This window comes from Pristiophorus japonicus, unplaced genomic scaffold, assembly GCF_044704955.1.
Source record: "Pristiophorus japonicus isolate sPriJap1 unplaced genomic scaffold, sPriJap1.hap1 HAP1_SCAFFOLD_1294, whole genome shotgun sequence".
Taxonomy (NCBI): Eukaryota; Metazoa; Chordata; class Chondrichthyes; family Pristiophoridae; genus Pristiophorus; species Pristiophorus japonicus.
The window spans coordinates 47,625-69,557 of record NW_027250961.1 but is presented as its reverse complement, the minus strand read 5'-3'; the positions used below and the strand labels follow the sequence as shown (position 1 = coordinate 69,557).

The following is a 21,933-nucleotide window of genomic DNA, read 5'->3' as shown; positions in this document are numbered from 1 at the left end:
AAGGCTCAACATTTTACAAATGGTGAACACACTGGGTCTTACAGTTTAAACATTCCCTTGTAATGAAATGATTCAATGTGGAACTAACTCAGAGTGTGAGAGCCCAGGTACGATCCCACATCTGACCACTCCATGATTTCACATGTAACAACTTCAACGCTCTGTGCTCGGCAACACTTCCCATTTTCTATTGGCTCTTTTCACATCACCTTTCAATGTTCGGGTCAGCATGACTGGGATAAACATAAACATAATCCATCGCTGTGTGAAGATTGAACATCCTGGAACTATATCTGGTAACAGAACCATCTCAATCTCAGTCTGTGCACCATTCATTTAAAGAAAGTTTACAGAAAAGGGAAATTACTGCAGTGATTAATCCCTGTTGCCCCAAGGAGGGCCCACCACCCATGTACAACTGGGTTTACCCTGTGTCTGTGCAGTATGGGGACTTTAAACTAATATCTTTGTGACTTGATGGCTCTGTTTCTAAACCCCAGGTTTCTAACCAGAAATGTTTAAATGTGGATCTTCCTATTCCTGGCTGAGTAATTCTCCTTTATCTTTCAGTGCGGTTTCTCCGCACTTACACAACTGCTCGATCACCAAAGCTGCCCCTCAGAGGTGGTCAGTCAGCAATGAATCTGGGACATTGGCAAATAACTTGGAATTGAAGGGGGCACCTAATTATAAACAATATTAAAAGGAACAACAGCAGCCAGGACCCCTCTGCCAGGGACAGTCAGATCTGCCAGGGCCAGAGCCCAATGTCTGGTTAACGTGTGGGTGGAAGACCACGTGGCTCCCCAACATATTACATCTGGGAATGACAAGGAGGTCGGCCCCCTGGTGATAACCCGGGACTCTCTGCCACAGGACGATAAGTGGTGGTACATTGAACTGGGCACCTGGAAAGAGCTGTTGTTTAGACTCAGCGCACAAAACCAAATAATGTGAACACTGAATGTAAAATACAAACCAGGAACTGGCAAAGAAAAGCTCAGTGTTGGAGTTAATGTAGCTGAATAATTCTGAGTAAAGAAGCTCCACCTCACAATGCAGCATTGTGGGTGGGAGACAAACACTGGCAACTGCCAGTAGGAGGCAGTATTTATAAACAGGGTCACCATGCACAGGGCTCTGGAGATGGGGCATGGGGGGAATCGTTCAATATCCCAGTACTGGCACATGCTCAGGGTTAAATCCAATGTGTACTAGGTGGGAGGTCAAAGGAGGTTATGAATAGAGTTAAGCACATCTCACTGGTTGATGTCTGTAAAGGTAACAGAACCTTCAGAAAAGTTTCATTCTCCTATCTTGTTAAAGGCTACTTCCATCAGCCCATTTGTGTTAAAGAAAACTAGGTAAAAGAAACTCCTATCGAAGGATTGCTTGTCTTTTTCCAAGTCATTGAGGAATTCAATGACACGTCCTTCGTATTGTTGGTCGTCAACTTTGGTGTCGAAAGTCCTGCAACAGAATTCAGAATGATTACTTTTTTCTTCCTGGCAGATCCAGTCTGGAAACCAATCAGATTGAAAGGAAGATAGGAACAGGAGTAGGCCATTCAGCCCCTCGAGCATCCTCTGCCATTCAGTTAGATCCTGGCTGATCTGCACCTCAGCTCCATTTACCCGCCTTAGCTCCATATCCCTTGATACCGTTACCCAACAACAATCTCTCGATCTCAGTCTTGAACCATCCAATTGACCCAGCATCCACAGCCTTTTAGGGGGGAGAGAGTTCCACATTTTGTGTGAAAAAGTGCTTCCTCATTTTGTTGCTGAATGGCCGAGCTCTAATTTTAACATGATGTCGCCTTGTTCTAGATTCTCCCATCAGAGGGAATAGTTTCTCTGTATCTACCTGATTGAATCCTTTTAACATTGCAAACACCTCATTCTGGTCACCCCTCAATCTCCTATACTCAGGAGAAGACAAGTTGAGGCAACCTGGCTTCAGAATTTAACCCTCTAACCCGCGGTATAATTCTGGTGAATCTGCCCTGAAGCCACTCCAATGCCAATTTATCCTTTGTGAGGTGCGGTGCCTATAAATGAACGCAGTACTCCAGATACAGTCTGACAAGTCTCTGTTCAACTGAATTATCACTTCTTCCCCTTTGTACTCCACTCCCCTCGAGATAAAGGCCGACATTCCATTGGTCATTTTCATTGCTTTTTCTGTTTGTTGGCTCACTTTAAATGATTGGTGCGCTTGGATTCCCAGATCTCTTTGCTCCTCGACAGTTTCCAGTTTCTCACCATTTAGAAAATACTCCGATTTATCTTTCTTTGGTCCAAATTGTTTTAGTCAGCTGTGGCTCAGTGGATAGCATGCTCACCTCTGAGTGAGAAGGTAATGGGTTCAAGTCTCACTCCAAGGATTTAGAGATATATAATCATAGAAATTTACAGCGTGGAAGGAGGCTATTTCGGCCCATCGTGTCTGCGCTGGCTGACAAATAACTATCCAGCCTAATCCCACTTTCCAGCTCTTTGTCCATAGTCCTGTCGGTTATGGCACTTTAAGTGCACATCCAAGTACTTTTTAAATGTGGTGAGGTTTTCTGCCTCTACCATCCTTTCAGGCAGTGAGTTCCAGACCCCCACCACCCTCTGGCTAAGTATGCACCCCTCAACTAACCTCTAAACCTCCAAGCAATAACTTTATATCTATGTCCCCTGGTTGTTGACCTCTCTGCTAAGGGAAATAGGTCCTTTCTATCCACTCTAGGTCCCTCATAATTTTATACAGCTCAATAAGGTCTTTCCTCAGGCTCCTCTGATCCAAAGAAAACAAACCCAGGCTATTCAATCTTTCCACATAGCTATAATCCTCCAGTCCAGGCAACATTCTCGTAAATCTCGTCTGTACCCTCTCTTATGCAATCACATCATTCCTGTAATGTGGTGATGAGTACTGCACGCAGTACTCTAACTATTGCCTGACTTAATATAGTGTTTTATACAGTTGAAGCATAACCTCCCTGCTCTTCTATTCTATGCCTCAGCTAATAAAGGCAAGTATTCCTATTGCCTTCTTAATCACCTTATCTACCTGGGCTGCTACCTTCAGGGATCTGTGGATATGCACACCAAGGTCCCTCTGCACTTCTCAGTGTCCTACCATTTAATGAGTATTCCCTTGCCTTGTTAGCCTTCCCCAAACGCTTTACCTCACACTTCACCATGTGGAAATGTATTTTTATCTAAGCTGTATCACACTGTATTTTTGTGCCCTTTTTGATATAAAACAAAATGGAGTCCTGGTCCTTCCAGAAATTTCTGCAACAGACAGTCGGTTTGCATAAACAGCTAAACCTGGCTTGAAACGGCTGATAACTAATCAATGGTCACCAGACAGCTAGGAGACAAGTCCTGCTGAGACAAGTACCACCCATGGTGCTCTCCTATTGTCCATACAACACCAGTTCCACTCCGCCCCACCCTTTTTGAAATACTCAAACCACCAGCCATTATCTCTTGTACAGACCTCATCCATTTGATGCACAAAGATAACTGACCAGGAAACTGGACAATCCTGACACAATTCAATGCCGGTAATAGCTCATTACCACACTCTTATCGAGTAATGGCTGACTGGCCAACTAATAACCCTGACAAAAGGAAATATTTGGAGACCATGTCAGGACAAGGATGTCGTAATTAACTCTTTATCTGTATTCACTGACTGTAAGACGGAGCCAATACACAGGATGAGGCCATAACTTGGGTTTTTATTGTATAAATATCTCGTGAAGTTGTACCATTTCGAAGGTGTTCACTTAGCCATTGATGAGTGAGACCTTTCCCTTGCTAGCAAGTAAAATTAAAGGAACATCTGCCGGGCTGAAGGTGTCTGAGTTGTATATTGTGAGTCGAGATTTCGACAGTTACATCTTGGAGGTTCCACCGAGATTGCTTACTCTCTAATCTGTGAGTTAAATGGATGTGGGTATAGTGCCTCTTCAGTGAAGGGTTTCACTGGCCAGAATAAGGTGAGCCTTTTGCTCACAAGAGGTTTCTTCACTGTTGAATCGCATATGTAATCTGTTGACTACAGGGGACGTAATACGATCTACAAGACTCGACATTTGAAAGCTAAAGTTGTTTTTGTGATCATTTCTTTCTCAGCTTGCAAGCAGAAGGGATCTGGTCCTGGAAATATTTTGAAACAGCCCGGGGAGATTTTCATTAGGAGTTAGATGTAGTCCTTACTACTAGGGGGATCAAGGGGTATGGCGAGAAAGCAGGAATGGGGTACTGAAGTTGCATATTCAGCCATGAACTCATTGAATGGCAGTGCAGGCTCGAAGGGCCGAATGGCCTACTCCTGCACCTATTTTCTATGTTTTAATTTTTCTAAAATGGTTCTTATGTGATAAGATTAGGAAACGGTTCTTATGTGATAAGATTCGGGGGGAAAAAAGCGCTAATCGATCGACAGTTCTTATGTGATATGAGTTAAGGTAATGGGACCATAAGTTTTATAAGTTTTATTAGGATAAGTTATGGACTCGGTCTGTAGTGGCGTACAACGCAGACTGAGAATTGATTATTTATTTAGATAGAGTTTAAGGTTATGATTTGTATACTCGCGTGAATATTATTTGTCCTAGTTGTCCTTGTTATACTGTTGTGTTTAAAACCTTTGTGCGACATTGCAATTAGAGAAACGGGAAGAGTCACTCGGGAAAATTGTGATTCAGGAAAACAAGGATTGATTGAGAAAAGAAACAGTAACTGATTGATCAACTGCGGTTGGTTCGTGCCAACATCTCTCACAACCCAGACTGAGCCCGAATTAAGAGCCTTTTCAGGCCACGTAACAGCCAGGAGAAATGGGCGTAGAGAACTCGGTTGGCCAAGAGGATTGTGAGATCAGAAACTGTGGAAAATCTTAATCATTCAGAATGAATGCTGGAGCAAGTAAAACACCACAAAAGGGCACACCAGCCTATTTTATGCTCCAGAATTGTGGTCAGTCTTCAATTGAACACCTAAAAAAAAATGGGTAAAGTGGACTAAGGATGAAAACAGGCCATTTCCACCTGATGGTTCATTTAATTTAGAGAGAACAACATGTCTCGAGGAGTGTCTTATAAACAGAGACCCAGAAGAGGTAAAGAAAAAAAAAAGGAAAGTAATAGAAAAGGCCTGGGTTCCGATTCTTCAAGCCCACGTAAAATTAACAGAGAAAGCAAATCAATATGTAAGAAAAAAAGAGAACGTGATAGTGACTTATGGATCCAAAATAGAGCTGGCCAACAAAAAGCTTTGTTGAATGAAGAGAGACTTTTGTGAATGTCTGTCTTTGAATGAGAGTGCTTGTGTGTGTTTTTTTTTGACTGCGGAATTTTTCATGTGTCTGGAAGCCTGTTTGGAAAGGTGGTGGAACTGCCTGTTTGTTTTAGCTCCACCCACTTTTTCAAACAGAGTGAAGGTTTTTTTTTAACCTTTCGTGGTGTTGTCCTGTATGTGGGAAGTTTAAGACATTTTAAGTTAGAAACGCAGGTGTGGATTTATTCGGATGAGGAGTTACAGAGCTAGGAAATGCACAAAGGATAGGTTTGTTGAGATATGGTCCCGGTGGTTAAAAAGAAAGAGAATTTATTTGACACGCCCACTTACTTGTCGAAAGAAGACACGCAATCATTGATTACATTGGGTTGAAAGACAAATTTAGTCTAGGAGTGAGTTTAAGAACGGGGAAGGAAAGTTGCAATGCCTTTTTTAAAAAAAGCCTTTGTGGGTCTCTCGAGGTTGCAGGCTGGGGGAGTACGCTCCCATTGTCCTTTGTGTAAAACCTTGATGCGAAAGCTTCTAGCTCAGTAAGAAGATTTTTAAATAAAAGATTGGCAGTATACAATTTGAAATGGGATTTTGAGATATTTCAGGTGATTCTCCTTGATCAACATTTTGGGTGTATTGAAAAAAGCTTGGGTTTGGAAGCCTTTTAATAAAATTATAAAACAAGTACTTTGCATTCTGTGATCTGTGAATCACTATAAGCATAAATGAGAAGTTCGTGTAACACTCCGATTCTTCCGGTTTAGAAGCCCAATAGTGACAAATGGAGGTTTGTTCAAGACCTACGAGCTGTGAATGAATCTACTATATTCTCACAATGCTAAAAGAAGGATTTGGAATCAAGTATCCTGGAATGGTCGCTCACTTCAGCACCAGCCTTGGGATTACCAGATTACACTAAGACATTCAACTTATTTGTTCATCACAAGTCGGGTTTTGCACAATCTGTTTGGACTCAGTTACATGGGGACAGGCAGCCACCGGTAGCGTATTTCAGTGCCCAACTAGACCCAGTGGCACGCCGACTACCAGGATGTCTTCCTTCATTGGCAGTAGCTTATTACCCTGTACAACAGGCTCAGACAATAATTCTAAATCAGCAAACCGTTTTATATATCCCACACTCTGTCGAGATTTTACTTACTAAATGTGCCACCCAACACCTAACTTCTGCAAGAACCACTAAATATGAAGTTGAACTGTTATCAAATCCGAACCTTATCATTAAAAGATGTACTACCTTAAACCCAGCCACTCTATTCCCCACGGAAGAAGACGGCGAACCTCATTCATGTGAAATGGTAACCGAATTAGTGACTAAACCACGTATCAATTTAACAGAAGTACCAATGTGTAACCCTGATCTAGTGTACTATGTTGATGGATCAGCCTTACGAAATGATAGGGGCCAACCTAGAGCGGCTTATGCAATTGTGACCCAGTTTAATGTTGTCGAAACAGCCTCTCTTCCAGACTCCTTTTCAGCCCAACAAGCCGAATTGTTTGCGTTAACTCGAGCCTGTATTCTGGCTGAAGGACAAACAGTTAATATCTACACTGACTCCAGATATGCTTTTGGGGTATCCATGACTATGGACAAATTTGGAAAATTCGCAGGGACCTGACTTCAGGAAACACTATCAAAACTACAGAACAAGTGGAAAATCTCCTGCGAGCCATTCAATGCCCCTTGAAACTTGCCATTATCAAATGCCAAGCACATACAGACCAGTCGAATGAGGTGGCACTTGGGAACGCCAGAGCTGATAATGCAGCTAAATCAGCAACTCTGTCAAAAGGGGGGATGCAGGTGTCATTGTTCCCACTAAGGAAAAATAATTGCTCAGACCCGCCACCCACTATTAATGACGTGCTGGCCTTTCAGACATAGGCCAGTACGGAGGAGGTGGTGACCTGGACGAAGGATCAATGTTATAAAAATGCAGAAGGAATATGGGTTTACCATGACGGCCGCGTGGTGGCGCCCAAGTCCTTACTTCCATGGATTGCCCGATGTGTTCATACATTCACACATGCGGGAAAAGAGGGGGTGGCAGATTATATTTTGGCAACTTGGTATGCACCAGGTATTTCGGCAATTGCAAAACAAATCTGTGAAATTTTGTTACCTGTCAGACAATGAATCCGGGTAAGACGGAAAAAGTAGAATCTGCCTCCCACCCAAATCCAGTGGGGCCTTTTGTACATTTACAAATGGATTTTATTGAATTACCTATGTGTATGGGATTCAAGTATGTATTAGTTATTGTAGATGTGTTCTCTAGATGGATTGAAGCCTTTCCATGCAAAAAGGCCGATGCCACTACTGTTGCTAAATGTTTGTTAAAAGAAATCATACAGCACTTCGGAATCCCTGCTAAGCTTTCAAGTGATAACGGGTCACATTTCACAGGAACTGTTATAAGAGAAATGTGTAAAGCTTTACAGATTAACCAACGTTTTCATTGCAGTTGTCATCCACAGTCTGCTGGACTTGTTGAAAGATATAATGGAATGCTTAAAAATAAGCTGGCAAAATTATGTAATGACACTGGACTGAAATGGATAGAACTGCTGCCCTTAGCCTTGATGGTAATGCGATCTGCAACCAACAGAACAACAGGCCTGTCACCGTATGAGATAATTATGGGATGTCCCCAACAACTACCTTTTACAGCACCATTTACTGCAAAACAAATGGACATCCACAAAATGGAGGAAAATATGTTAAATTATTGTATTGCACTAACCAAATGTATTTCCAGCTTTCATTTGCAGGTAAAAGAAGCTCAACTCAAGCCAGCGGAAGGGAAGTGTCATAACCTGGAGCCCGGGGAATTCATTTACATCAAAATCTTTAAAAGAAAAAGCAGTCTACAACCAAGATTTGAAGGACCATACCAGGTCTTGCTGGTGACTAATACTGCAATCAAGGTAAAGGAAAGACCAACATGGATCCATGCGTCCCATTGCAAAAGGGCACCCGACCAGGGGGAAGGGAAGAAGGAACCAGAGGAACAGGAAAAGGAAGACTGAATAAGGAACTGTACGGACTATGGGGACTGATGGTGCTGGGCTTGACAGGGTTTTGCTTTGCATTATTGATTATACCAGGGGTACAGACACGCAAACGAAGGGAACTGCAGGTAAACATATTTATGGCGCGAGTCATAAGTATGCTCAGGACAGAAACTTGTCTAGTTGTTGGATATTTTCCCATGTACCTGTCCACTCAGAACGGGGTATTCCCCTAAGAACCGTCCCCTTTAACGAATCAGAAATGGTAGAGTGGTTAATTGTGCAAAATAGAACGAACCTAACCAAGGTGTCAGAAACGAAGGATCTAACAGAATGGACGTCACCAGGGTATAAACTTACAACCTTCCAGAGATCGTACCAGCCAAATTATAATAATAACCATCAGCCACCCTTCCTAAGTACTACTCCCGGAATAGGAAATCCTGAAGGTATAATAAGTCTAGTGAGCAATGAGACTAAAGGACCAGAAATGGGAGGCAGCAAGTGTTCCCAAATGACTAAATGGCAAGCCACAACAAATCCCACTGATGGGAGAAAGATAGCAACCGTTAGCTGGACAATGGTCCATAACAAAGCCTCAGGTGAGACCACTCGAGTATGGATGGCACGAAAGGACCAGAAGCTGACGTCCTATAATTGCACCTAATTTATTTGTGGCCATAAAGCCTACCCATGATTACCAGCCAACTGGACAGAGTCCTGTTACTTAGGATATGTGGTACCCTTTATCAGATCAACAAAGACTCTAAGGGATGACTAAGGAAGTCATAGATTTAAACGGGATTTGACATGGCTAAATGGAATATTCAAGGTAATGGTGCCACCCTATGGAATAGCATCAACTGAATGGCAGTTACGGCAATGGGCTAATTTAGTCGAATCAGTAGCCAATGCAACTTCCCAAGCCTTCGAAGGGGTGAATGATGAAATGGTAGCCATTCGAACAGTGGCTCTCCAAAATCGTACGGCCTTAGATTATCTTCCAGCCAAAGAAGGAGGGACATGCGCATTAATAGGTGGAGAATGTTGTACTTTTATCCCGGATAAGTCAGAAGAAATCGGCAGTCTAGCTGAATACATTAGGAACAAGGTAATGGAGTATAAACAGACAGTTGGCCAGGACGGTACCACCTTGTGGGATTGGGCATCGGGATGGTTGGGACCCCTAGGGAGAAATGTGGTACAGGGTTTGATCATATTCCTGCTGATAGTCTTTGCCCTATATCTTTTATTTGTCTTGGTTAAGTGTTGCTGTGCCAGGTTGGGAAAAACCGTGTTACCTACCGAGGCCACGACTAGAGTTTTGGGAGCAACAACAGCTGAAAGTTCCTGCGTGGAAATAGAAATAGAGAGACTATGCAAGATCAGAATGGATTAAGTTGTCCTTGTGAAGAACAAAATGGGGGAATGTGGAAATGTATTTTTATCTAAGCTGTATCACACTGTATTTTTGTGCCCTTTTTGATATAAAATAAAATGGAGTCCTGGTCCTTCCAGAAATTTCTGCAACAGACAGTCAGTTTGCATAAACAGCTAAACCTGGCTTGAAACGGCTGATAACTAATCAATGGCCACCAGACAGCTCGGAGACAAGACCTGCTGAGACAAGTACCACCCATGGTGCTCTCCTATTGTCCATACAACACCAGTTCCATTCTGCCCCACCCTTTTCAAAATACTCAAATGACCAGCCATTATCTCTTGTACAGACCTCATCCATTTGATGCAAAACGATAACTGACCAGGAAACTGGACAATCCTGACACAATGCAATGCCGGTAATAGCTCATTACCACACTCTCATCAAGTAATGGCTGAATGGCCAACTAATGACCCTGACAAAAGGAAATATTTGGAAACCATGTCAGGACAAGGATGCAGTAATTACTCTTTATCTGTATTCACTGACTGCAAGATGCAGCCAATACACAGGATGAGGCCACAACTTGGGTTTTTACTGTATAAATATCCTGTGAAATTGTACCATTTCGAAAGTATTCACTTAGCCGTTGACTGAGTGAGACTTTTCCCTTGCTAGCAAGTAAAATTAAAGGAACATCTGCCAGGCTGAAGGTGTCTGAGTTGAGATTTCGACAACCAGATTGGATTCCATCTATCACTGTTCTGGCCACCTGACCAGTACATTGATATCTTCCTGGAGGCATAAGAACATAAGAACAAAAGAATTAGGAACAGGAGTAGGCCATCTAGCCCCTCGAGCCTGCTCCGCCACTCAAAAAGATCATGGCTGATCTGGCCGTGGACTCAGCTCCACTTACCCGCCCGTTCCCCGTAACCCTTAATTCCCTGATTATTTAAAAATCTATCTATCTGTGATTTGAATACATTAAATGAGCTAGCCTCAACTGCTTCCCTGGGCAGAGAATTCCACAGATTCACAACCCTCTGGGAGAAGAAATTCCTTCTCAACTCGGTTTTAAATTGGCTCCCCCATATTTTGAGGCTGTGCCCCCTAGTTCTAGTCTCCCCGACCAGTGGAAACAACCTCTCTGCCTCTATCTTGTTGATCCCTTTCATTATTTTAAATGTTTCTATAAGATCACCCCTCATCCTTCTAAACTCCAACGAGTAAAGACCCAGTCTACTCAATCTATCATCATAAGGTAACCCCCTCATCTCCGGAATCAGCCTAGTGAATCGTCTCTGTACGCCCTCCAAAGCTAGTATTTCCTTCCTTAATAAGGTGACCAAAACTGCACGCAGTACTCCAGGTGTGGCCTCACCAATACCCTGTACAGTTGTAGCAGGACCTCCCTGCTTTTGTACTCCATCCCTCTCGCAATGAAGGCCAACATTCCATTCGCCTTCCTGATTACCTGCTGCACCTGCAAACTAACTTTTTGGGATTCATGCACAAGGACCCCCAGGTCCCTCTGCACCGCAGCATGTTGTAATTTCTCCCCATTCAAATAATATTCCCTTTTACTGTTTTTTTCCCAAGGTGGATGACCTCACATTTTCCGACATTGTATTCCCTCTGCCAAACCTTAGCCCAGTCACTTAACCGATCTAAATCTCTTTGCAACCTCTCTGTGTCTTCTACACAACCCGCTTTCCCACTAATCTTTGTGTCAGCTGCAAATTTTGTAACACGACACTCTGTCCCCTCTTCCAGGTCATCTATGTATATTGTAAACAGTTGTGGTCCCAGCACCGATCCCTGTGGCACACCACTAACCACCGATTTCCAACCCGAAAAGGACCCATTTATCCCAACTCTCTGCTTTCTGTTAGCCAGCCAATTCTCGATCCATGCTAATACATTTCCTCTGACTCCGCGTACCTTTATCTTCTGCAGTAAACTTTTGTGTGGCACCTTATCGAATGCTTTTGGAAATCTAACTACACCACATCCATCGGTACACCTCTATCCACCATGCTCGTTATATCCTCAAAGAATTCCAGTAAATTAGTTGAACATGATTTCCCCTTCATGAATCCATGTTGCGTCTGCTTGATTGCATTATTCCTATCCAGATGTCCCGCTATTTCTTCCTTAATGATAGCTTCAAGCATTTTCCCCCCTACAGATGTTAAACTAACTGGCCTATAGTTACCTGCCTTTAGTCTTCCCCCTTTTTTAAACAGAGGCGTTACATTAGCTGCTTTCCAATCCGCTGGTACCTCCCCAGACTCCAGACAATTTTGGTAGATTATAACGAATGCAACTGTTATAACTTCTGCCATCTCTTTTAATACCCTGGGATGCATTTCATCAGGCCCAGGGGACTTGTCTACCTTGAGTCCCATTAGCCTGTCCAGCACCACCCCCTAGTGATAGTGATTGTCTCAAGGTCCTCCTTTCCCACATTCCCGTGACCAGCAATTTTTGGCATGGTTTTTGTGTCTTCCACTGTGAAGATCGAAGCAAAATAATTGTTTCAGGTCTCAGCCATTTCCACATTTCCCATTATTAAATCCCCCTTCTCATCTTCTAAGGGACCAACATTTACTTCAGTCACTCTTTTCCGTTTTATATATCGGTAAAAGCTTTTACTACCTGTTTTTATGTTTTGTGGAAGTTTACTTTCGTAATCTGTCTTTCCTTTCTTTATTGCTTTATTATTCATTCTTTGCTGTCGTTTAAAATGTTCCCAATCTTTTAGTTTCCCACTAACCTTGGCCACCTTATATGCATTGGATTTTAATTTAATACTCTCCTTTATTTCCTTGTTTATCCACGGCTGGTTATATCTTCTCTTACCACCCTTCTTTTTCACTGGAATATATTTTTGTTGAGCTCTATGAAAGAGCTCCTTAAAAGTCCTCCACTGTTCCACCGTTTAGTCTACAGATTTCTTCTTCATTATCAACCACACAGCCAATTTTAGTATAATTTGCAAACTTCTTAATCGTACCCCCTACATTCATGTGTAAATCATTGTTATATAATCACAAAAAGCATGAGACCTGGTACTGAGCCCTGCGGAACCCCACTGGAAACAGCCTTCCAGTCACAAAAACACCCATCAACCATTACATTTTGCTTCCTGCCTCTCAGCCAATTTTGGATACAACTTGCCACTTTGCCCTGGATCCCATGTGCTTTTACTTTCCTGACCAGTCTGCCATGTGGCACATTATCAAAAGCCTTGCTATAATTGATATGCACTACATCAAATGCACTACCCTCATCGAATCTCCTGGTTACCTCATCAAAAATTCATTGCTGCTGCAGTTGTGAAGAGAACTTTTGAGGCACATCAGCAGACTTTCTGGGACACTTTGTCAAGACCTCACCAACACTTGAGTAACATTTATTCCAGAATTTTTCTGAGGACTTCACCTAAAATGAGTAAGTGCTGAGCTACTCCACCTTATTGGACACCTTATGGGAGTCACCAGGAGAAAGGGAGTGCTTGGTCATGGTCATCTGCGAGGGCACCTCTTGGGTTGGACGAGGAATGGGAGTAGGACATGAGGCCTGGCAGAGCAGCACCAGATGCTGTAGAAGAGATGGACATGAGGGCGAGGTGATGTCCTTCCCCCCCTGAGGGTACAAGACGTCCCTCCTCCTCTGGAACTCCTCCACCCCAGTCTCCAGTACCACATCCGAGAACCTTTGCACCCTCTCCCTCGGTCCCTGAGCCATCCTGCAATGCGCTGCTGTGTACCAGCCAGAGCACTCCACACCTTCAGTGGAAGTGGGTGCGAGAAGGCCACATATACTGCTCCATGAAAAAGGTGTCTAATCAGCACTTGAGTGTTAAACCTGCAGGTTTGTGTTGTACCATCTCCAGCAAGTTCAAATTTTGGTAATCAGCAATTAGGACCCAAATTGTGTGCTAAATCCAGACTTTCAAATAGGTTAGTCTTATTAGCACTGCAGCCATTTAGCGCCTGTTTTCACCCTTTGGTCAAAATAACCCCCAGAATGTGGTGTGTGTGAGAATGTCTGAAAACAGGAGCCAGCCCCATTATTGTTACAATGAGGAAGTCTATACTCCTGCGACACTCCAGCAGGGAAAAGCCCAACTACTTTAGTTACATTGGTGTAGAATTCACATCCTGGAATCACGTCCCGAGGAATTGTGACTCAGCTATGTCCAGTGCTCGATATGAACCTGAGTGATGTGAGTGTGGAGGTCCAGCAGTGTCCTCAGAGGAAGGAACTGAAGGTTGTGAGACACAAAACAACTTATTACACGATTAATGTTGGCCAACGACCCACCTGACTGGACCAGCCCATTAATCACAGGCTTGCTACAGGTTAAATAATGTTGGCTAAATATCTGATGTAAAGAAATATCAATCACAATATATCACCAACTAAACTCACCTGACATAGAACCAGCCGATATGTGACATTCCTATTTTAATGGTTGGATCCGTTGGTTCAGGTGGGCTGGTGAGTTCAGGAACTAGTACAACAAATACCCCGAATTTCTGTTGTATTGTGCCATTTACCAAGTATCCCTGAAGTCCCCAAGGTGCAGAAACAGGAACAATTGTATCTGCAGACAGAGAAAACACTGTTACAGCATTCTACTAGAAGGTCACCTGTGGCATTGCTCATGGTGAGTCTGAAGTTACAGGTTGGGGCAGGGGGACAGTGCTGGGGTGTGGAAGACACTCATGTGATACACTGAATCACAGAATGATAGAATGGTACAGCACAGAAAGTGGCTCGCTCTTTGTAGAGCTTTCTAACTAATCCACTCCCATGTTCGTAACCACAGCCCTGCATTTTTTCCCTTCAGCTATTTATCCAATATTCTTTTGAATATTACTATTGAATCTGCTTTCACTCTGCTTTCAGGCAACAACTCTCTGTGCAACACAATGTTTCCTCGTGTCGCCTCTGGTTCTGTTGCCAATCACCTGAAATCTGCCTCCTCTGGTTACCGACCCTTCTGCCACTGGAAACTGTTTCTCCTTATTTATTCTATCAAAACCATTCATGATTTTGAACATCTTTATCAAATCTGCTCTTAACCTTCTCTAAACAGAACTGAGCCTCAGTCAGGACCCGGCATTCCAGTAGCAGCCAGTGAGCTGAGAGAAATGAAGAGTATGGGCTTCCACAAGGGTGTATGTGGACTCTGGTTCAGGTCTGGCAAAGAACCTTTATTATCCAGAGACAATTCAAGGGCCATGGCTGGAGTCGGAACATGAGCTTGGTATCCCAAACCCCCATGTGTGGGCAGCCTCGTCAGATTCTGGGCACACAGGGCCTGCGAGCACCAAAGAAGTAGCCCATGTGGCACTTCTGCCCACCAGCAACATGTCAATGATCTCACAAACTGAGGCTGGGTCAGTTATGGAGGGCACAATGGGCACAATCCTAGCACAACCCTTGGGATTGACAATGGTGGCATTATTTGGTCAGTGTGTCTCTCTATACAGGAAGTTTCAAAGAAAACATTTCAAACAGCGAAGGGTTGTTTTATATTCTATTGTTACATTGAAGGAATATCTCATGTACCTGCAGCATTCAAAAACCATGAATAATTCTGTAGTTTGTCCAGGCCAGTCGCGAGTGCACTCTTGATATCCATTCCATTAACTTCTGTTACAATCCATTGAACGGGTAAATATTCCATCTCGTCATAATTCTAAGAGAAAAGATATTACCACATGGCACAACTGTACAGTTACTGAAACACATCTGTGTTGAGAGGACTGTCCGAGGTGCCCAGGTGTGGCAGCAGTATTCATGTCCTGGATGGACTGGGCTTGAAAGAGAGTTAGGATTTTATGATGGGCTCTTGGCCTCAGCTTCCTGTCTCTCTCACTCTTTCACCCTTGGTGATGTCCTGCACTATGGGCCTTGGTCCTTATGGGTTTTCAATAAGCAAACATGGAGAACATTAAAATCCTCCCAGACTGAATCAGTGCTAATGACCCATTGTCCAGGTACCGTGTTTCCCTGTGAGTCTTTTCCCACTTTATATATACAGGGAAATTCCACTGGGTTAGAAATTGGTCCGCATTTCTGTGAAGAAGACTGGGACAAAAAGGCATAATTTCAGAGTGCAAAGCCTCAGGCCCAATCTGTGCCTGCATTAAAGGCGTCACAATATTGATATGGCTTCGCCAGCATCCTGGGGGGCTGCCCAAAAAATGCGTTGGGTCTCTTACATATGTAAAGTAGGTGCCTTATGCTTGTTACAAGCTTCCTTTCAGAAACCGACTTGGATTGAGTGGAGCCAGGAGAAGCAGGAGTGCTCCCCGACTCCACAGTCCCTGCCATCGCCCCAATGCCCCCTCTCTGTGGCCACACCAACCCCCCACTCCCAGGGTTTAGCTTACAGCCACTGCTGGAGAGACAAGTGGCCCGATATTCTTCTTAGTAAAATGAACAAGCTGCCCGTGGAGACACAGCAGGGGGTGACAGAAACCCATAAAATGTTAATGTGGCCCGAGGACCAATTTCGGGTCGACCTCAGGCCTCTCGGTTGGGACACGTGCTGTCGGCGCATCGCTCGTTATGGACTAAAAAACGGGCCATAAACCATTCCCACAGGTACAAACATAGAACGCAGTGAACTGCTAACTATACTCACGTTGAACTGAATCATTTCTATGGGCTGAGGGCAGCGATAGTCACCACAGAAATCGATCCCCTCATGATATTCTTCCTTTGCAGCGATCTGACGTCCGAAGAGGACAGACACAGTTAAGCAGAGTCTCAGCATCTTGGTGTCCGCTCCGATCACTGTCGAACACACTGAATGACTCTCAGTCCCTTCTGGTGTTTGAGCAGCGAGTTCACATCTTTTTATAGTGTTTTATGAAGACGGTTTTGAATACAGTTTAGCTGCAGGTAGGAGCGTTGTGTTGAAGAAATACCGTCGCTGACTGATTATGGAAATGTTACTCTGTTCCATCCATGTGATGGATTTAGAAATATTAACTCTCTGAGAGTCGGTTCCCGGGAAGTCTGAACATTTGGGGCAACCATTTTGCAATTATTCCAGCTCACACCCTTCGGGTTGCCAACCCTCTCTGTTTGGGATCTACGGGAATGGATGATTGATTTCCCAGGAGCTGGCCAATGGCTTAGCCATGCTGCTACCAAGAATGGCCTGCACTGTCTCTTCCCAGATGGTGAGGTGAGGCTAGGAATGGGAGCTGTGCCTTGTGATTGGTGCAGATTGCTGCAGGTGAGTGATCAGCATGGCCGGAGTCGTGCATTGAGCAGTGTGTGAGGCTGGTGAATCAGTTGGTAGGAAATGGCTTTTGAAGATGGAGTCACTGACTTTGACCCCTGGTCTGAGGCCATGAAGCTTCTTTGGGCACTGGAGCCAGGTGGTTGGGGCGACACTGCTGGCAGTGACGGCCTCGGTGATGTGGTCCCACATCATTCTTTCTGGAGGGCCTCCTGGCCCCTGTGGGCGGAGGACCTCTCCTGCAGTGTTGGCCCCCTGTACAAAGCTGGAGTGCTGCGTGCGAGACCCTGGGTGCCCTTCCCTGGCTTGCTCACCCATTTGTATTAGTGCTGAAGCACTTTTCCCATTTTTTGAGGTGTGGAAGGGAATTCAGCTTTAGGAGCTAAATACTTCCATTTGGGATTTCTTTTTAATGCTAATTTTTTTTTAAAGGCAGTCAGGGCTGAAAACTGCATTTTCTCCCTTCAATTTTATTTTGATCAGTTCAGAAGACATTGGCCTTTTAATATCCGACAATTCCTAGTGAATTTATTGCCTTGCTTCCAGAGATGGTTGGAAGATGGAACGCCGCTTCTGGACACCAACTTTGCCTCAAATGCCTGCACTAACTCCACCAGGAGGGTGTTACACAGTGAGTTAGTGCTGGGCTAAAAATCTTTCATCCCCAGCACGAATCTTTCTCTCTGACCGCCATGACCATTTTCAGTGGCCGTTAACCCGAGCCACCCCATTACTAAGGCAACTCTCGTGGCGGACTCAAATTTCTGGGCCCTGGAGTTTTATGAATGGAAATCTTCGAAGGTGGAAGACAAGTTTTTAAGAATGTTAAAAAAGCATACAGGATCCTTGGCTTTATAAACAGAGGAATTGATTAAAATACCAAGGAAGTTAGTGTAAAGTATTTACCAGGGAGACTAACAATGTGGACATGAAATTAGAAGAATGGATCAAAAAAGATACAAAGATATTTAAGACAGAAGGAGGGGAGATGATTGATAAACTAATCAAACTTTGGGAGTATAAACCCCTGGTCCAGATGGATTGTATCTGTGAATATTAAAACAAGCAAAGGGAGAGAAAGCAGAGGCACTATTATATATTGATAAATGTATAAAAGGGAATAGTGCCAGAGGACTGGCACACAACTAATGTGATTCCTATATTTAAAGTGGGAGATAGAACAAGTCCAAGGAGCGAAAGACTATTTAGCTTAAAGTCAGTGATGGGAAGGTTCATGGGGTCTTTACTGATTTACTCGATAAGGGTGGTATAATTGTGGATTATGATCTACTATGGTTCAGAAAAGAAAACATAGAAACATATAAACATAGAAAATAGCAGGAGTAGGCCATTCGGTCCTTTGAGCCTGCACCACCATTCAATAAGATCATAGCTGATCATTCACCTCAGTACCCCTTTCCTGCTTTCTCTCCATACCCCTTGATCCCTTTAGCCATAATGGCCATATCTAACTTCCTCTTGAATATATCCAATGAACTGGCATCAATACTCTCAGCGGTAGGGAATTCCACAGGTTAACAACTCTCTGAGTGAAGAAGTTTCTCCTCATTTCAGTCCTAAATGGCTTACCCCTTATCCTTAGACTGTGTCCCCTGGTTCTGGATTTCTCCAATATTGGGAACATTAGAAGCATAGAAAATAGGTGCAGGAGTAGGCCATTCGGCCCTTCGAGCCTGCACCGCCATTCAATGAGTTCATGGCTGAACATGCAACTTCAGTACCCCATTCTTGCTTTCTCGCCATACCCCTTGATCCCCCTAGTAGTAAGGACTACATCTAACTCCTTTTTGAACATATTTAGTGAATTAGCCTCAACAACTTCCTGTGGTAGAGAATTCCACAGGTTCACTACTCTCTGGGTGAAGAAGTTTCTCCTCATGTCGGTCGTAAATGGCTTACCCCTTATCCTTAGACTGTGGCCCCTGGTTCTGGACTTCCCCAACATTGGGAACATTTTTCCTGCATCTAACCTGTCTAACCCCGTCAGAATTTTAACGTTTCTATGAGATCCTCTCTCATTCTTCTAAACTCCAGTGAATACAAGCCCAGTTGATCCAGTCTTTCTTGATATGCCAGTCCTGCCATCCTGGGAATCAGTTTGATGATCCTTCACTGCAGTCCCTCAGTAGCAAGAACTTCCTCAGTTTAGGAGACCAAAATTCTCATGGCAGAGGGGTCCCGACTATTTCTGTGATTGAGGAGCCTGAGACATACGAGATAACTACACACACACACAGACCCGAACACACAAGCTCTGTTAACTCAGTATCGGGCCGTGTTTGCTACTCACAAGCACAATTGTGGGCACTCAATACAGGAGGAGGTGGTTAACGGGCCGGCCCATGTTAAAGTAAAACAGTGCCCCATTCCAGCTGAGAGTCAGTTAGCGCTACAAACCACACTGGACACATTGCTACAGCAGGGCATTATACGGCAGGACATTTTTGCAAATAATTCACCAATTTTGTCAGTTAAAAAAGCAGATGGGAGCTGGCGGCTCACGATCGATTACCGAACCTTGAACACGGTAACACCGGCATATTCCCACATGCAGGGGGCACTGCAACAAGTCCCTAGGATTTCTTCGGCAGCTCCTCCCAAACCCACGACCTCCACCACCGAGAAGGAAAAGAGCAGCAGGTGCACGTGAACACCAGCACCTCCAAGTTCCTCACCAAGACATATCTCACTGTTCTTCATCGTCACTGGGTCAAGATCCTGCAACTTCCTACCTAACAACAATGTGGACATACCTTCACCACCGGACTGCAGCGGTTCAAGAAGAATGCTCACTAATGTTCCCTGTAAGCCCCGTGGCCGCACAGCCGCATGTCTGCACAGTGCTCCAGGGGTCCCACGCAGTCGGCTTTTCAATAGATAAACACACATGCACGGTATTTTAAATGGGCCGCGGAGCCCCTTAAAGGAGACGCAGGGCCCGAAAAAATATTACAGGAACTTTGATGCTCACCGTCATCTTCTCAAGAGCACCTGGGGATGGGCAATAAATGCCGGCCTTGCCAGCGACACCCATAACCCAAGGAGGAATAAACAATACAGTGAGCTCAATGTGCAATGATCCGGCTAAATATGTCCCAGGTTAAAGTTTATACAGCTTTATTTTTACTGCGTGACCGAAGAGCACTTTAACAATTTACAAATGTAAAAATCAGCTCCACGTATTGCTCTGAAATGCCGACCCTGTAAATATCGGGATGAAGAATTGGGATTTGGCTTCAGATCTGCCTTTGGAGGTCGGCTTTACTTCAGTGAACTTTGGGTGGTCTAGATCTCTCCGACATTTACAATGACCCTGTTTTTGAGCGAAGTTTCGAGCTGATTTTACTACTTTGCAATAAGAGACACGCAAGTCCTCTCTTGGCTCCTGTTCTCAGTAACATTTACATGGGGTTTTACATCTTTTTATGTTGAACGAATGAGAGATGAAGAAAAACATTGTTACAGTTCGTAAAGTGACCTCATCTGCACCTGTTCCTTTGGACAAACCAAAAACCTGAATTTTACTAATTGGAGCTTTTATAACATGGGACACAAAATATTCCTGCAATTCTCTGACTCTTTATTCTTGTCGGTCCTGGGAATTTACCCACATAACAACAGGGGCCCCACATGAATTAGATTGGGTGACCCTGCAGGATACATTTGGCCCTCACCGAGTGGTCAATGAATGTCCCTCAAATGGGACTGCGTCACCTCCACCCACCGACTGGGTGGAGCAAACAGAGGTGATGGGGACAGAGCAGCCTCTGCTGTTCCACCGAGTACAGCAAGATTCCAAAATTCGTGGAAACCGCTCAGTGTTTGGACTCATTGGAAAGGAAATTCGATTTGGAACTATCAAACAGAAAGTTTGGGATCCAAAAATGCTTATGGAAGAAATCTATGAGTTTTTAACCAAGTTTGGGATTTTTAAAAGGTGAATGTTGGGTCTGCAAGAAAAGGGGTGGGGTCAATCTCTAAAAGGCCAGTTTGGACATTAGAGCTAATCAAATTGCCTGGGAACTGTTTACCCTAGAAACCTGCCCCAAGAAAACATTAGCATTTAAACAGTCAAACACGGAAGAAACATTATCCACCCCACCCAGAGGACCCAAATGTCACACACATATTCCAACACCTTTTCAACAGACATAGAAATATCTGGCTCAGGCCAGACTTCTGGAAGCAAAAAAAGCGGTGCTATCACAATGGACAAGAGCTCATCAACTCAAAAAAATCTATCAATGCCAGATTAAAACTTAATCAAGTTTCAGTTAGCTGGGCAGCAAAACTTAAACAAAAGAAACGTTAGATTTGGCGCGAAGATTAAACAGACTCTTAGAGTATAATTAAGGGCCTATCGTACCAAGAGATCTATTTCTATTCTGACCATCACAGAAAGAACTTTTCTGACCAAGCCCTTCGGAACAACAAGATCGAGAGCACACGGCAAGAAAACGCAGGAAGAAACATCGCGACATCGGAGAAAAGAACTCGCCCCAACTGGCTTCAATACGCAGCAGGGGTCTTCTGCCACGTCCGGGGTATGGCAAGGCAAACCGGCTATAAACAAAGAACCCCGAAACATCGAAACAGCCCTAACTGTCAAAGGAAGGATTGGTGAGCATTATCTCTGTTGCCCTCGAGTCTAACTTAGCTAGAGAGTAAGTGGGAGGTGGGAGGTATTTCTGTTGTGTTTATTACCGAAACAAAGTATTCCCCATTGTTTAGAACCTTTTGTAAGATGTTACAGTTTTACTGGAGTATATTTGTGTTCTTTGCTTTGTTGAATAAAATCCATACCTTCTTTGTACAAAACAGTTGTCTGCTGTAATTTATCACACCCTGATTAATAAATCCAGGCTTGAGAACCAGGGAGTGGGAGCGACTCGCAACTGCTCTGGGTCAGGGGAGGCAAACTGACCCCG

The 21,933-nt window shown here is 44.0% G+C and overlaps 1 protein-coding gene across 1 annotated transcript; it reads right to left on the bottom strand.

Annotated features, from left to right (window-relative positions):
• Positions 1-1,304: 1,304 nt before the first annotated feature.
• Positions 1,305-16,510, bottom strand: LOC139242282 (heme-binding protein 2-like). Its single transcript, XM_070870309.1, has 4 exons — positions 16,379-16,510; positions 15,298-15,427; positions 14,152-14,326; positions 1,305-1,470 (listed from the first exon to the last, which is right to left on the bottom strand). Exons 1-4 carry the CDS (start codon positions 16,508-16,510, stop codon positions 1,305-1,307), a joined length of 603 nt encoding a protein of 200 aa, XP_070726410.1.
• Between the last annotated feature and the right edge of the window lie 5,423 nt (positions 16,511-21,933).